Source organism: Puma concolor, chromosome D4, assembly GCF_028749965.1.
Source record: "Puma concolor isolate L17-30 chromosome D4, mPumCon1.1.hap2, whole genome shotgun sequence".
NCBI classification, from domain to species: domain Eukaryota; kingdom Metazoa; phylum Chordata; class Mammalia; order Carnivora; family Felidae; genus Puma; species Puma concolor.
Window position 1 is genome coordinate 17858466 of NC_141679.1, and position 17446 is coordinate 17875911.

General features: G+C 43.5%; 1 protein-coding gene across 4 annotated transcripts in view; it reads left to right on the plus strand.

Moving 5' to 3' along the window:
• Positions 1-17446, plus strand: part of PCSK5 (proprotein convertase subtilisin/kexin type 5) — a 472761-nt gene that overhangs the window by 84431 nt on the left and 370884 nt on the right. For all 4 annotated transcript variants that reach the window (XM_086685036.1, XM_086685033.1, XM_086685035.1 and 1 more), the window contains one exon: positions 7793-7906. In XM_086685036.1, the coding sequence (XP_086541162.1) occupies positions 7793-7906 (114 nt within the window). The remainder of the gene's footprint in view (positions 1-7792; positions 7907-17446) is intronic.

A 17446-nucleotide genomic window follows, 5' to 3' on the forward strand; every position in this document is an offset into this window, starting at 1 on the left:
TTAATCTCCCTTCTTCACGGAATGACTTAAGATCATTTATCAACTAGAGCGCCTATTCACCTCTATGGCACGTAGCACAAGCGTTTTATTCCCAGTCAAATCAGAAAATAGAATATACAGATAAAATCTCAAAGCTAGAAGGAGATGAGAGGGCATATTTTGTCTGCCCTGTCTCATTGTTCATATAAAAGTGTCCATGAAGATTTTGCAAGGTCACACCGATGGCTGGTGGCAAACCCAACATTATTAACCAAGTTTCCCACATTCCAGTCACTTCTATTTGCTATTTATCCACCTTTTTTAAAAAATACCTTTCACGTTAAAACATACTATAAAGCCACCCGAGATGCTTTTTGTATACTGTTTTTCGCATTTCTTAAAAAAAAAAAAACAAAACGCATGTTGTGACTTACGCAGGCAGTCACATTTGAAATCACTGGATTATAGGATAGTAATCAACCAATGGAACCTATTAAATTGAAAGAAATTTTAAATCGTTGGTAGGGGCGCCTGGGTGGCTCAGTCGGTTAAGCGTCCGACTTCAGCCCGGGTCACGATCTCGCGGTCCGTGAGTTCGAGCCCCGCGTCGGGCTCTGGGCTGATGGCTCAGGGCCTGGAGCCTGTTTCCGATTCTGTGTCTCTCTCTCTCTCTGCCCCTCCCCCATTCGTGCTCTATCTCTCTGTCTCAAAAATAAATAAACGTTAAAAAAAATTTTTATAAATTGTTGGTATAGGTAACATATTCATGTAGTACAAAAGGTAACAAAGTTGAAGGGCACGCAGTAAGGGTCTCCCCACTACGTCTGTATCCCAATCATTTATATCCCAGGAAGCAACCAGTGTTCATCGAAGAGTTTCCTTTGTAATCACTTCAGATAAAGGCAACAATTGTAGTACTCTTTATAGACTGTCCTTTCTTTCTCTTTCTTTCTTTCTTTCTTTCTTTCTTTCTTTCTTTCTTTCTTTCTCTCTCTCTTCCTCTCTCTCTTTTTCTTTCTCTCTTTCTCTCTTTCTCTCTCTCTCTTTCATTTCACTTTAAGCTGGATCATGGAGATTGTTCTCTATTTTACCTAATAGAATCTGTTACATTCTCTTTTATGGTTGCGTTGTACTTCATCGTGTTGATATGTCATCGTTTAGTAATCTCTCTCCATACACATCCAGGTTGTCTACAGCTGGCAGTTATTACTTACAGTGCTTCAGTAAATAGCCCCCTTGCATCTTTACATGTGTAAATAAGGATGTAGGATCAATTCCTAAAAGCGGAATTACTTCTTGTCGAATTCTTGTAGATATTGTCCACTTATGCTCCATTGAGTTGGACAGGTTTACGTTCCCATCATTGTGATAGGAGAATGAGGATTGTATCATGACCTCCCTAGTGATTGGATGTTACCAATCTTCACGTTGTTTATATCTGAAAGGTGAAAAAGTGATATATCTTGGTGTCATTTTCATTTACTTTTGTCTTTATCTGCATGAGGCGAGACATATTTTTATGTGTTTAAAAACTCGATTTATCTTTTCAGGATTACTGTACTCCTGTCCTTGCCTGTTTTCCTGCTGAATTTTTCTCTTATTGATTGGAGAAACTTTTTGTATATTAGGGAAATAGCCTTTTCTCCCTGGTAGGAGCTAGAAACTCCCTGTTTCTCTTCTGCCTTGCTTTTGAAGGGTTTTTGTTGTTTTTTTTTCTTTTTGTCATGCCAAATTTATTTTTTACTTTGTTAAATGTGTCACTTTTTCTAAATCCCCTTTTCGATTTGCATCATACTTAAGCATCTTCCACTCTAAGATTATTTTTTTTAATCTCCTGTATTTCTCAGGATACGTTGATGGTTGCATTTGTTTAATTTTACATTTAATATCATTCAGTTGAAATTATCCTGATGTAAGATGTTAGACTGATTTCACTTACAAAGTAATCTGGTTTTCCCCACATGATTTAGAATGGCACCCTTAACATATACTATATTCTTATATATTTAGGGTTGACTTCTTGACTTTCCATTCCATTCCATGGAAATCTGTAGACATTTGCTCCCAGTATATATTTCAATCTTTAGTTTTAATATATTTTATTTATTTATTTATTTATTTATTTATTTATTTATTTATTACTTTTGTGTGTGTGTGTTTGTTTATTTTTGAGAGAGAGAGAGACAGAGCACAAACAGATGAGGGGCAGAGGGTGAGGAAGACACAGAATCCAAAGCAGGCTCCAGGCTCTGAGCTGGCAGCACAGAGCCAGATGCGGGGCTTGAACTCACAAACGGGAGAGATCATGACCTGAGCTGAAGTCGGATGCTTAACTGACTGAGCCACCCAGGCGCCCTGAATGAGACACCTTTTTAAATTTCATCTTCATGGAGGCATAATCAACATATAAAATTCTAAGATATTTATTTATTTATTCATTCATTTTAAGTTTATTTATTTATTTTGAGAGAGTGAGTAAGCAGGGAAGGGGCAGAGAGAGAGAGAGGGAGAGAGAGTATCCCCAGCAGGCTCTGTGCTGTCAATGCAGAGCCCAATGTGCGCCTCAAACCCATGAAATGTGAGTTCATGACCTGAGCCGAGATCAAGAGTCAGACGCTTAACCAACTGAGCCACCCAGGCGCCCCAAAAGTGTACGATATTGGAAATGTACATTATAGTTGTACGTAAGCGATGAATCGTGGGGTCTACCCCCAAAACCAAGAGCACACTGTATACATTGTATGTTAGCTAACTTGACAATAAACTATGTATATAGTAAAACAAAAATAAAGTATACGTTGTAGTGATTATATGATCATCTATAGGTAAAATGTAACGATTCCCTCCATCGAGTTAATTAACATATTCATCACCATATATATGTATACATATCCATGTTTTTTGGTAAGAACACTTAAGTTCTACTTTTTTAGCGAATTTCTGTTATATGATACAGTGTTATCAACTACCATTACATTCAATCTCCGGTCATACATTAGATCCTGAGGCCTTGTTCATCTTACAGTTGAATGTTTGTACCCCTTTACTAACCCGCCCTATGTCCCTTACCCCTCAGCCTCTGGCAACCGTTTTTCCGCTGTTTCTACAAGTCTGGCTTTTTTTTTTTGAGTCCACATATAAGTGATGCCTTGCAGTATTTATCTTTCTTGTGATATCATAGCTTTTGATTAGTATCGATAAAAAAGTCACATCACGTATATTCATATAGCTTCTTTTTTTATCCTATTTCAGAAAGTTGTTAAATTTCAAACTAATGAGATAGGATTTCAGCTGAGATGTTGGGCAGGGGGATTGCCCAGAATTATCACTGAACGTGCTTTGCTTGGCAAGTAAAATCTGATGAAAGAGAACATCTTTCGGCAACGATGCTGAAGCAGTGGATGCCTAGATCCACTTGGACCATATAGGGAGACGAGGTCTGTGGGTGGAGGAAGGGACTGTCCTTAAAACCTGGAGCGCATGTATGTTGAAGTTCATGGAGGATACACTGATGATCTCAAAGGTCCTGTGGTTTTTACAGTCTGGATGAACTGTAGTTCCTTAATATAAGAAATCGAGCTTTCAGAAGTTACACCAGTGAGGGAAAGCACAGGGTTTTCCTTGTTTCCTGGGCTGACCATAGTTTTATGAAAATGAATTTCGAAATATCTTTTCTGTGCATTGAGGCTTCTTGGCAAAAAGTGCAGTCTGTGTAATGCATTACCTCTGAGCTTTTTCTTAAAGGGCTTAAGGGCAGACATATGGATAATGGTTTAAAAATAGAAATATGGTCTTTCCAGTCATAGAAATCTTCTGATCCAAGAGGTGTTCTTCCCACTTTCCAAAAAATGTAGGGCTATATACTCATACTCCTAGATACCAAGACAAAATACATGGCATCTGACGCTAAAAAAAACAACCCACTGTACTTTTCTTGAATACTTCAGCCCTGTGATCAGACAGTGACTTAAAGCCCCATCTCGATGCCAACTCGCTGTGTCACCTTCTAGCCACCGCGCCCTATAACTAGGCACTTTTGTTTGGTAAAATTACAGAAGAGATGCTGTTTGGTAAGATATGTGGTTCTATTTTAGTGCCTGTAGTTCATCTAGGAACATGGCTGGCACTTGGTTTCCTCACATAGTCCTTCCACATTTGTCCATTTGTGTTTGTGTGTGCATTTAGGGCAAGTGCACACTCCCAGTGTCATTGTGGAAACAGTGATACACCCCCACCCCCCCGAACAGACTTGTTCTGATCTCTGGCATTCTATTTGCGACCACGCTGGGGGATCTGACCCCTTCTGGTTTATGGACACCTACAGGTGGCAATTGAGAATTTATGGAGGTTCTGTTAGGAAAGACCACTGCCGATGGAGAGTTCGTTTGGAGAGAGTTCCGTCTAAAATTTTTTTTTTTTAACGTTTATTTATTTTTGAGACAGAGAGAGACAGAGCATGAACAGGGGAGGGGCAGAGAGAGAGGGAGACACAGAATCTGAAACAGGCTCCAGGCTCTGAGCTGTCAGCACAGAGCCCGACGCGGGGCTCGAACTCACGGACCGTGAGATCATGACCTGAGCCGAAGTCGGATGCCCAACCGACTGAGCCACCCAGGCGCCCCAGAGAGAGTTCCATCTAAACGGATCTGTGGCCTTCTTTCCCCTAGCATACGCATGTATACTGATCTAGTCTTGCTGCGATGTGACTTGGGCGGTAAGAGTAAGGATCGCGGATATAATTTGCATAATCAAATTTTTCACAAATGGCCTGATTAACAGAGTGCTAGATGTCATTCATGGAGATGACTACATTTTTATGAAGTGGAAAACTGTGGAAAGCTTGCTAACTATTTCTTGGTAAAATGTAAGTCCTTCAAAGCCAAAGACTATTTTTACCCATCTTTATATTCCCAGCACAGCGTCTGGTGCAGAAGAGACACTTAATGCTTTTTGAATGAACAAGTGGGTGAATGAGACTCATTCCTTAGAAAGATTGTTTGAAACGAAGAGATTAAAATGTTTCCTGGAAATAGAAACAGTGCATGCACGCCCATGCTGGCTGCTCTACTTTGATTGAGAAAGAGATCGATTTTTCCCCTATATTGTTCGAAATCCAGCCGCTTAAAAATTACCCTCTTGGTTAAAAAAAAAAGTACACACATTTTTAACGCCGCATTAGTTTCGATGTGACTTCTAAAGAGCAGTCTCTTGAGTCAAAGACAAAACAAGATCCCTGTTAGCATCCCTGACAACCGTTGTTTAAAGACAACTGTTTCTTGGGGCGCCTGGGTGGCGCAGTCGGTTAAGCGTCCGACTTCAGCCAGGTCACGATCTCGCGGTCCGTGGGTTCGAGCCCCGCGTCGGGCTCTGGGCTGATGGCTCAGAGCCTGGAGCCTGTTTCCGATTCTGTGTCTCCCTCTCTCTCTGCCCCTCGCCCGTTCATGCTCTGTCTCTCTCTGTCCCAAAAATAAATAAACGTTGAAAAAAAAAAAAAAAAGAGTAAAAAAAAAAAAAAAAAAAAAAAAAAGACAACTGTTTCTTTAAAGTTTAAAGAAATGCACACAATCTCTTCTGTCCAGTGTACAAGGTATGATGTTGGGGATGTGTGTGGGAATAGAATGTGCCAGTGCCAGAGGGCCCCCTTAGTCTACATGAATTGAAACAGGAACAGGAAAACCTTTCCTTTTGGAGAATAGTATTTTTCACGTATTAGCTTTTTTTCCTGGACTGATCATTTTGCCTAAATTACCGGTCGGAGAAGGCACACGCATGATGCTTACCTGGGATGCTTGTCATAAATGGATCTTATATTTATTTAGGAGGCTGTGTAATTCTGTCTGCCTTGTTAGTGCTATCACTAGGAATTCACTGTTCGAATCATCTTACATACCAATAGCCTCGTTGAATAGATTTTCTCAGTGGGAGAATCATAGAAATTTATTAGTTTGGCTATTGGCCTTCGTACCTTATTTACAACCGTGCACCTTGAGCCTGGTAATCAGTACCTTAGTATCTCCTCCAGAGATCTTTAATCAAGTAGGCAAAAGTGGTTTTGAAATCTTTACTGAATGGGTGCAAACGGAATCACTAGTGCACCACAAAGTCTCCCTCCCCTCAATTTTTAATCCCTTTGTGGAGAGAAGGGATAAATAGTAGAACAGAACATTTTAGAGTATTATGGCTAAATAAGCTATGGCCAGGGGAGATCAAACAAAGGAGAATTTAGGAACAAATTGTAGAATGCCACCCGCGCTGATAATGCATTTGAGATGCACCATTCAAAAGGGAAATTGTTGGGGCGCCTGGGTGGCTCAGTCGGTTGAGCGTCCGACTTTGGCTCAGGTCACGATCTCGCGGTCTGTGAGTTCGAGCCCCGCGTCAGGCTCTGTGCTGACGGCTCAGAGCCTGGAGCCTGCTTCCGATTCTGTGTCTCCCTCTCTCTCTGCCCCTCCCCCGTTCATGCTCTGTCTCTCTCTGTCTCAAAAATAAATAAATGTTAAAAAAAAATTTTTTTTAATAAAAATAAAAAAAAAACAAAAGGGAAATTGTTTATTTTTATGTTGCCATAATGGTTACCTGTTTTAAATAACACCCCCATGCGATGCCTGGGTGGCGCAGTCGGTTAAGCACCTGACTTCAGCTCAGGTCATGATCTTGTGGTTCGTGGGTTCAAGTCCTGCGTCGGGCTCTGTGCTGATGGCTCAGAGCCTGGAGCCTGCTTTGGCTTCTGTGTCTCCTGCTGTCTGTGCTCCTCCCTCACTCGCACTCTGTCTCTCTCTGTCTCTCTCTCTCTCCCTCAAAAACTAAACAAACATTTAAAAAAACACCTCCATAATGTAGTTCTTCCATTTAGGTTACCATACTGTATTCAACTCAAAAGTTCTCAGTTGCCTTGTTTAAGCAAACGTTGTGGCTAAATATTTAAGACTTTCCCAAGTGTGGGGAGTTTGAATGTGAGCTGGCACGGAGCCTCTCTGGCTCAGGAAATTGAGCGATTTCTCTAATTGTGTGCCAGAGACCCGTCTAGGGCTTTGGTTTTCTGATTCCCCGAATATTGCTGTTTCTACTACGCTATGTTGTAGGAAGCCATTTCTTTAAAAGAAAAAAAAAAAATTGTGATCCTAGAGGATTTGATCCCAGGATAATGTTAAAATTTGCCGTGCAATCCCAGAGCATTAAAAACATTTGATGTGTAAGGCAAGGGTCACAAACTGTGGCCCGTGGGCCAAATGCAATCTGCCACTGGTTTTTCTACAGAAAGTCTTACTGGAACTATCACACCCCTTCATTTCTGTCTGTCTGTGGCGCCCAAGGGCAGAAGGAGCAGTTGCGACAGAGGTCAATGGACTGCAAGCCTAAAATATGAATTATCTGGACCTTCATAGACAAAGTTTGCTGGGGCGCCTGGGTGGCGCAGTCGGTTAAGCGTCCGACTTCAGCCAGGTCACGATCTCGCGGTCCGTGAGTTCGAGCCCCACGTCAGGCTCTGGGCTGATGGCTCGGAGCCTGGAGCCTGTTTCCGATTCTGTGTCTCCCTCTCTCTCTGCCCCTCCCCCGTTCATGCTCTGTCTCTCTCTGTCCCAAAAATAAATAAATGTTGAAAAAAAAAATTTTTTTTAAATAAAAATAAGTAAATAAAGGAGAACTAGGTTTCTAGAGAATCTGAGAGCAGAGGCTCGGATTCTTGTTGCCAGCGCGAAGTCTGTGACTTGAACCAAGTTGGCTCAGGATGGGAAGTGCTTCAGACTGTCATTGATGTCGTGCTAACCATGGTGGATGTTGAACGCTCACCAAATGTCCTTCTTCTTGGCAGGTGGAGTGGATCCAACAGCAAGTGGTAAAAAGACGGACAAAGAGGGATTATGACTTCAGCCGTGCCCAGCCGACTTACTTCAATGATCCCAAGTGGCCGAGCATGTGGTATATGGTGAGGAAGCCTGGCCTGGGGCTGTGTTGTCCAGGGGACGTCTGTGGGGTCTGGGAAGACACAGAGGCAGTGACCAGGGATGGTTTCCTGTTCCAGGAGACCCACCATATGAGATTTGGCTGGACTATGATCCAGCCATATGGAGATGGGCCTCCATCTCCATATGGAGATGGGCCTCCATCTCCATATGGAGATGGGCTATGCTGTTTTCTGGATCTTTCTGGAACTTTGCTCTTTGGTTCTGAGGCAAAAGAGGAGGGAGTTTGGATTCACAGAATTTCTGTTGGAGAGCTTACTCTGTGTAGCTTTCTACATCTGGGCCAGAGGATAGAAAAATATACTAAGGTGCAGACAAGGCACCCTTAGACCTATCCGTGATCAGGTTCCTCTCTGATACATGTGTCCTCCACCTTAAAACCAGTCTGGGTAATGGACAATGGCTCTCAGAAGTCATTGAAATGACTCTGCTGGTAAGTAGCAGATTCCAGGCTTAAGTCATCTAATATGTGCTTGCTTACTTTAGGTAATGGTTTTTAAACACTAGGGAAAATGGTTTTTTAAACTAAGGGAACGACTGGCTGGAAAGTATGTGACTTGTAGTTAGTTCATTGGTTCAGGCAGAAACTTTCAGTGAGGGCAATTTGCTTAAGTGTTGAGTAGAGCTGTCCACCTGCTCACCTGCCGTTGCCTCCTTCGGAAATGTATTTCTATCTCTCTGGGGCACCTGGGTGGCTCGGTCAGTTAAGCGGCCAACTCTTGGTTTTCGCTCAGGTCCTGAGCTCACGGTTCATAGGTTTGAGTCCTGCATCAGGCTCTGTCCTGACAGCGCGGAGCCTGCTTGGGGTTCTCTCGCTCCCTCTCTCTGCCCCTCCCCTGCTCACATGTGTGCACGCTCCTGCGCTCTCTCTATGTCTCTCAAAATAAATAAATAAACTTAAAAATATATATATATATATATATTTCTCTAGTCTTAGGGTTTTATGTTCGTGATCCCTGAGAAATACGTTATTCTTACTCGTGAAATCCCCATGTCCCCAGTTTGCTCTATAATCTACAAAGAGACCTTTACCTTCCTCTTTTTTTGAAAGTCTTCATTGCTGGCTTTTGCGAGGGTGTTTCCCTTAACTTCCTTTATTTTTTGCGGTCCTGTCCCCGCTTCTCTGCAAACCCGTAGCATTTTACGGACCCGTCTCATACTTTCCTGCCTCTGTGCCTTTCATTCTTTCCACCCGGCCATTCTTCCTGCCTTTCGCCATGGACTTAGGTGGGGACTCACCCCTTCTTCAGGGCCCATGCCTGAGGCGACTGCTCCAAGTGTCCCTTGTCCTCATCTGTTCCCTCTTCCCTTCCTCCGCTCTCCTGGGCCCTCTGTCTCTGCGGCGCATTGGCACCTTTCCCTTGGTACTTTGTTTCGATGCTGTTGATATTTTAATCGTACTCTTGTTACACTGGGGCAGGAGCGAAGTCACTTCTACCCGCCGGAAGATCTGACCTAGCGCCTCGCGATGCCAGGAACTTGTGCTTATTTTGAGGTGGGTGAAAGCGGCTGGCTTTTCTCCCAATTTCGTTTTTCTTAGTCTCACCCAGAAGTAGAAGGTTGCGGAAATATTTCGGAACCCCAGAGAGAACTTTACATAGAAAACTCTTTCAGGCCAAAAAAGAAAAAAAAAAAAAAAGGGGGGGGGGAGCCATAAAGCTAAGTTCAAAGGGAGGCGGGACTCTAAACAGCATTCGAGTAGAAATCACCTGAAGGGACAGTAGGACCCTTGACAGCTTGTTAGCTCCAAGACCAAGGAAGAGTGAGCCACCTGGGAAGGCATTGGAAAGAGTGTTGGCAGGACCTGGGGAGCTCTGTCTGTTGCTGACAAAATGATAAGAGTATAATGGGATTAAGAGAGGGGATGGGAGAGAAATCCCTCTCCACCGCTGTTCATGAGGCCGGGCAGAGGAGACCCTCGTCGCCTTACATTTCTTCATGCAAGAAAGAGCTGGTGTGCTGTTGGCACCGGTCCCAGCGAGCGGGGGACGTGTTGGGCAGCTTTCCCTGACCTTCTTACCGCTTCAGCAGGCTGGCCTGGGTTCTGGAGGAACCATGGCCAAGGCATTAGCACCTCGGCCAGCCTGGGGACTCCGAAGGTTTCAGTACCCGTAGAGCGAGATCTCCTCTCCCCCAAGAACCATTGCTATTTCTTTGGAAATTCCCTTTGCATGTCAGGAAAGGTTGAGGGAAGAACTTTTGTTCGGGCATTTCAACGTCGGCTGTGTTTCAATACCTGTTTGATAATTCCCATAGGTGACGTGTTTATGGAGCACTTACCGTGTGCCAGGCGATGTGCTAAATACTTTGAGTATGTTTCTAATGTAGTGTGAGCGAAAGTGCGTGTGTGGATATTGGCCCTGTTTTAAGAGCAAGGAACCTGTGGCTCCTGAAATGTAGACGACTTGTCTAAAAGCACCCAGCCTGGGGCGTCTGGGTGGCTCAGGTCATGATCCTGTGGTTCGTGGGTTTGAGCCCCACGTCCGGCTCTGTGCTGACAGCTCGGAGCCTGGAACCTGCTTCGGATTCTGTGTGTCCCGCTCTCTCTGCCCCTCCCCAGCTCGTACTCCATCTCTCTTTCTCTCTCAAAAATAAACAAACGTTAAAATCACCCAGCCCGAACGCGGTAGAGCAGTGCTGACAAACCAGGCAGGTTGATGGGAGTCCATAGGACTGACCCGGCATCCTGTCCCCACCCTTCTCCTACTTAGAAGCACTATCCTAAGAAAGATGCTACTCCAGCCCTCCAGCAACTTCGAATCTATCCACAGAGAAGCGGCTAAAGTTCAAGGCAGAGTAGTGGGTGCCATGGAGGATGAACAAAGTATCTTGGAACAACTAAAGAGTTTCGAAGCTTCCTATTAAATGGTTGCTTTTCCCTTAACAAAAGGGATGGGAAAGAGGTTATGTACCATAAGTTGATCTGTCAGGAGTAACGGGACGGGATGAGAGCTAGAACTTCAAATCTGCCAACCTCGATGCGGATCCCCATTGCTTCACTTACTGTGCCCATGAGTTACCTCGAACTCTCCTCAACTGTAACGTGAAAGTATCTGGTTCTTATGTGTGAGTTAGCTATTGCTGTGTAACAAATCACAGAACTTAATTTTGCAAACAGCTCACGGGCCCTGTTCAGACAGGGCCCAGCAGTGATGGCTTCTCTTTCTGTGGCATCTGGGACTTCGGTTGGATGACTCAGAGGCTTGGCTGCAGCTGGAGGATTCGCTTGCAAGTGGCCTCGTTATTGGCCTCATCCTGTGGTGAGGACTGCATGAGTGTCCACTTGGGATAGCACTGGCTTCCCCCGGGGCAAATAATCCAGGAAGTCATGTTGGAAATAGTGATGTCTTTTATTATCCAACCTCAGAAGTCACAGACCATTTCTTCTGGAATTTTCTATCGGCCCCACATGCCAGCTCCGATTTCGTGTGTGAGGGAACTGTATGATGTGGATGTACATACTAGGAGGTGAGGATCATTTGGGAAGCCGGTGGCCACAATGAAATGAAGTACTACATGAGAAGCCCTTAGCGTAGTGCCTTTTCTGACACTAGAAAACCCTCAGTAAATCTTTACTGTTATTATTCTCTGACCTTTTAATTGCAATTAAAAGGAAATACATGCTATTTCCTCTTGTCTGTTGTTTAAACTGCTGCTAGTCAAGGAAGAGGGGGAATCACTTGTCCAGCACGTGCTTTTCAGAGCCTTCTGGTGACACATCGGTGACCCGGCTGAGCAAGGTGCTGATTTTCTTCTTCCTCTCTCTGGACCCTGGGCCCTGCTGGAGTGTTTCTGAGGGCTGCTTGGCGAGCCTCCATAGGGTCCTGCCTTTAGCTCGTTAGCCTGGGCCCCGGCCTGTCATTCTATATTTATCACAGGAGAGTGGAGATTAAAGAATGGCATGAAGTGTGCCTGGGTGTCTCTTTTAATTAATTTAAAAGCTCTGCCCCTGTGGCTCCTCCCCCTGGAAACTGGTGTGTGAAACCATTATGTCTGGCCTGGAAGCTTGGGCAATATATCCGGGGAAATCTCCAACTGCATCTACAGAGACGATGGCCGTATAATTACTCCTCTGTCCTGAAATACTGTGCTCAGGCTTCCAGGAGTTGGGAGAGTGCAATCCTAAAAATAGCACTCACTTCTTGTTGCATGGACAGACTTCTGCACCTGCTCTTTGTCTGGCCAAGATGGCAAGCACCGAGGATTGGGGGAACCGTGATTTGTGCTTCCTGAGATCAGTAAAGCAGGAGGGGAATATCTAAGCGCCAGTGAAAGTTTGCTGGACAAGGGGTTCCTTCCAGAAGTTTCTCTGGGATTATGTACATAATCCCTCTCTCTCTGTCCCTCCCCCACTCATGCTCTGTCTGTGTTCGTCTCTCTCAAAAAAAAAACAACAACTAAAAACACACCCAAGCTTGCCCCCCCCATCCCCCCCCGTCAGAGATTCTTTATGTTTTGGGGCGTGTGGCTTGAGTGGGGGGTATTTTATCAACGCTCGCTGGGTGATTCTAATAAGCAGTTGGGACTGAGAAGCACGGCAGCGAGGTAGGAATCCTGTGTCACTCATTGCCTGAGGTCTGATAAGTAATAAATGCTCCACAAGTGCTAATCAAACAAACACTTGAGTAATCTGGAACAAGAGCAGTTCTTTGGTGATCTACATAGTAGAGAAAATAACTGCTCACCTTTGAGTGCTCAGGATATGTCAAGCATGCTGGCAGACTTTCACATGTGCTATCTTACTGCCAGGTTTCTAATGAGTTGGGACCTATTATTATCTTCATTTTACAGATGAGGAACCCAAAGAATAGACACATGAAGTAACTTCTCCAAAGTCTCACTGTTTATCAGGGGCAAGCCCTGGTGTTTAAAGGCAGTTGCTCTGAGCCCTGAGGCTGGCCTTCCAACCTCGACATCCATGGTTCTCAAACTGGTGGGCGTCAGAATCATCTGGAGCGCTTGCGGTCTACCCCTCTCACACACACCCCCAGCCTAGATCTGGGAATACTGCATTTATTTCTAACAGGTTCCCAACCTATGCGGACGTTAGGGTCCCGGGACCCGCCTGAGACCACTTTGTCCTACCCTACCTCAGACACGAGGTTTATATGACTACAGCCAGCTTCCATATTCCCACTATCAGCTGGGGTAAGAAGGGGTTTTTAAACTTAAGGGACATTTTAAAGCACGCTTGGTCAATTTAACTTGTTTTTCTAGATCTTCTACCTTTCTGTTACAACATTTTCTCTTTGGGAAGCTGGCAGCTTTAATACAAGAAGATTTTTTTACTTTACTTGCATTGATTGGAAATATGCTTGGCTTCTATATTCTTTCAAGATGCTCCGCAGACAAAGGTTATCTGACAGGAAAGGTCACCAAGATTTGGCCAAGTCTGTGGGAATTCGGTACGATAGAAAGGGTTTTAATGTACCCGGCTGGTATAATGGATCATTATGACCCTACTAAAGAAAATTCAGCTTGACTCTAGAGACACCAAGGCTAAGTAAGGTGCCTCTCAAAGGTCTGGAAATGCCAATCGAACAAATTCAGGGGGTTTAGATATTTTTTAAGTTATGGTAAAATATTTCAGGTATAGAGAAACTTCTAAGGATACCACAAATACCTGTCCACCCACCCCCCGACTGAGGAATAGAACATGATACCGTTGAACCCCCCCCCCCCCCCCCGTGAGCTCTGTCCTAATAGCATCCCTCCCTCCCCTACAGAGTTAGCACAGATGCTGAATTTGAAATGCAGGGGGGAGATGCCCTTTATTGGCAGATTCTTGTTTGTGGGCGGGATCTTCAGTTTGCAGCAGCTTAACGTTTTTTGAAATCCTAAAATACACATCCATGGATGGAATGCAGCACTTGGGCTACTGATGAACAATCCCAGGAAAACCACCTGGAAATGAAACTTGGGTGAAAAACTAAGTTTGATAGAAAAGGTTTTATTCCTTTAGCCATGTAAATATTTTATTATGTAGAGGCATTGATGTAGCCTTGTACGATATCTCTTGTCTGACTGTTAAGAAATAATATATTTTGGGGAAAAAAAAAACTAGTAATGATTTTGGACAAGCCCGTAGTTAATAACTTAATTTTTTTCCCCCTCTTGCCTTGTAGAAGGCAAGCTCAATTGAAAAGAAAAAAGTAAAGAAGGGCTTGTGAAATCTTGCTGTTTGACTCTCAGACCCTGGCAGTTAGTATGACTGATATTCCGAATTTGTCGTCTTAGTACAGTGGAATTCTCTGTGATGAATAGAGGGTGGCCTATTTAATATGCATCTTTCAAGCCAGGCTCTAATAAATGGGCTCCCTTTTTTTGATGTACCACCTCGAGATTTCATGAAAGCTCTCTGGGTGGTTTTTCTGAGGGGAAAAAATTATATTTGTCGATCAGCAGAGTGAAAATTAGCTGAGTTCGACTATGCATGTGGGGCATAATATCTGCCCAAAACTATGAACTAGCTAGGATAGTAATTGTGAAAAATGATTTTAAGCCACATGGTTCTTTCTCAGCCAACTGGATGGTGTTCAGTACTCCCAGAGTTTGAGACATTGCTGTTTCTGTGGTTGGCACACATCTTCCTAATGATTTATACTGTCATTTGACTCTAATAAAATCTGGTGGAGTTTGTGGCATTATTGTCCTGGCAGCTTGGAAATCGTCCTTTTAAAACACCCCATTTAGCTGGTTTAATTGCAAATGCAACATGGTGCAAATCTGCAACCATGTGGCACATCTTGAAGCAAACAGGTGGTCTTCTGAGAAAGGGCAGACTCCAGCCAAGCTGCAAAAGATTGTACTGGGAGGACCTAGTGGGGGCTTAGGCATGAGTTTGGTGTTCTAGTATTTATTTCTAAGCAGCTCCGTGTCCTGTAAAAAGGTATTTTAGATCAACCTTAGCCCATGTGAAAAAAAAAAAATGAGACATCTGGACTCGGTGTATTTTCTTAAGTTCACTCCTGCTTACCGCCCTCTGGTTCCACATGGCCGATTCAACTGGATACTGGGTCAGGGGAGAGCATGCACTGCCAATGGGCCCGTCTTCCTTTCCAGCTCAGCCCTATCCCGCGAGCTCCCCGCTGTTGACGGACCACGCTTTTGTTTCCTTACCGCTTCACATTCGCCGTGTCCCCTGTGTTGGGGTTCCCCAAGACCACCCCAGCTTCGGTGATTCACAAGGAAGACTCACATGATTCCTCATACAGTCACACTCATGGCTATAATTGATTGCAGTGAAAGGATACAACACAGAATCAGCAAAAAGAAAAGCCACATGGCACAAAGTCCAGAGGAAACGAAGCTTAAGCATCCAAGAGACTGATTTCAGTGGAGTCATACGGAAAGCACTTAATTCCTCCGGCAATGAATTGTGACAACATGTGCGAGATGTTGCCTACCAAGGATACTCATTAGGGACTCCGTGCTCAGGGTTTTTATTAGGGGTGGTTGTATAGATACCTAGTGTCTACCGCATACCCAAATTCCCTACTCTTGGAAGGTATTTAGCATAGACCATATCGTTTGCGTAAATACTTAGGCACCGTGCAACATTTCGATGAAGGAATGGTGAGAACTTTCCCCAAGTCCCAAGTTTGCAGCTGCCAGCCAAGGTATTTAGGGGGGCTGAACGTAAACGTGGCTGGGTTGGAATAATAGCTCCAGCTTCATTAAAACTTTGTGTTCACTGAACAAATAAATTAACACTGAAGAAAAATATTCATTAGTGTTCCCCCCGAAGAAAGCAAACCAAATCCCAAGTATGGTCCATATTTGTTTTACAGACTAGAAAAATCCAGCTGAATCAGAGTTCGTGTTAGGCAGGTATTCATTCATTCATTCATTCATTCATTCATTCATTCATACTTAGAGAATTGCTTTTTTTTTCCCCAGCACTTACAGTGTTCTGGATACCAAGGATGAAATAGTAAGTTGACCACAGTGCCTTCTTTAATGAAGAGTAAGCAAGCAGTTTATGGGTAGAAGGTTGAGTTATTTTGCTTAGAAGAGACTAGTAATTGATGATCTACCTGAAAAAAAAAATCACTTCAGATATTATTTATTCCCGCCAGGTGCAAATTATTACAATCTTTATGAATTTCCTTGAGCAAGATAGAACTTCTTCCATTCTGGTAGTTGATCTTTTCAGCTTCACTTTCACAGAGTCAAAATATGTGGGTAGCCTGGTCCTTTGGGCCCTACTCTAACGTGGTGAAGGGTCTGTTAACAGCAACAGAGTTGTGTTTGTCAAGATTTTAGTCAAACCTTTTCTTTAATTAGTAGCTCATTTTCTCTTAGAAAGCACATAGCATGGACCCCTAAGCTCCCTCAATCTGTAGTTGTCTTCTTAGTGTGTTGAAGACAAGTTCTTTTGTCAAACGGTTCCTCTGAAATCCTCCTTCTCATGACTTTTCACGCTGAGTTAGGGCTAGTTCCGGTGATTAAAGCACACACTTCTGGCCTGTTTTACCATCTCTCTGCCAATAAGTAGGATTTCCTTTGTACGTACTCCATAAATGTTGATAGAATATGAGGAGAGGGGGTCGGTCGCTGAGGCTTCATCTGAAATTTTCCAAATTCATAGAACTGAATTGGCTCATTCTAAAAGATGATGATGCCTTCAAATGTCCTGTGTTGAGAATTCAAATGCTACAGTTATCTGAGGCATCTGGAATGCTATTTTTCCTTAATTTTGGTTAGCAGTGAACTTGGCTGGAAGTCAGTAGAGTCAAAGGGATAATTTTTAGCATTGCAGTGATGGGGAGAATCAAAACACCCAAGCTGCCTGGGGAAGAGAAAGTAATAACCGTCTTCAAATAGAATGCACATGCACATCAATGTGATTTTTCCAGTTTCTCAAGTGTAAGAAAATCCTTGCTAGACTGGCAAAGCCTAGGGATGGGATTCTAGGCTAGCAGTGGCTAATCCAATATGCAAATGGTACATGCTGAGAGGCTTTCTGCACAACAGAGGAAGCCAAAGTATAGTGAGAGAAGTAGAATGAAACTAGAAATTCCAGAAAGAGGATTTGATTATGTAATTGAGTAGGTCAGAATCAAACTTGGGTTATACTCTAGAGGTGCTCTTCGTGATGGGAGAGGATGTGGACAAAGTGAAGAATTCATTCACTTGATTATTCTTTCTTTGATTAAGAGGAGAAGAACCCAATAAAAAATTCCTTCCTTTATGCTAAGGGGAGAAAAAACATCAGTGTGGATGGTGTCTATTCAGATATTTAGTACAAGATTTACGGAATAGTCTTAAACACTACTTGGAAGAAATAAAGCTTTTTTTTTTTTTTTTTTGTCTGTCTGTTCTCTCTTAGTTTCTTGTTGAGTCGAATCTTGACCCTTGTAAGAAGTCTACTGGGCTGGAAGTTCTGATCCCAACAGACTAAATTAGCATGTCTGAAGTAAAGAAAATGATGCCCAGGTAGCATAGGACTGTGTTCTTTTAATGATCTCTTTGCATGGTTTCCTGAAACCCAGTTAAATTAG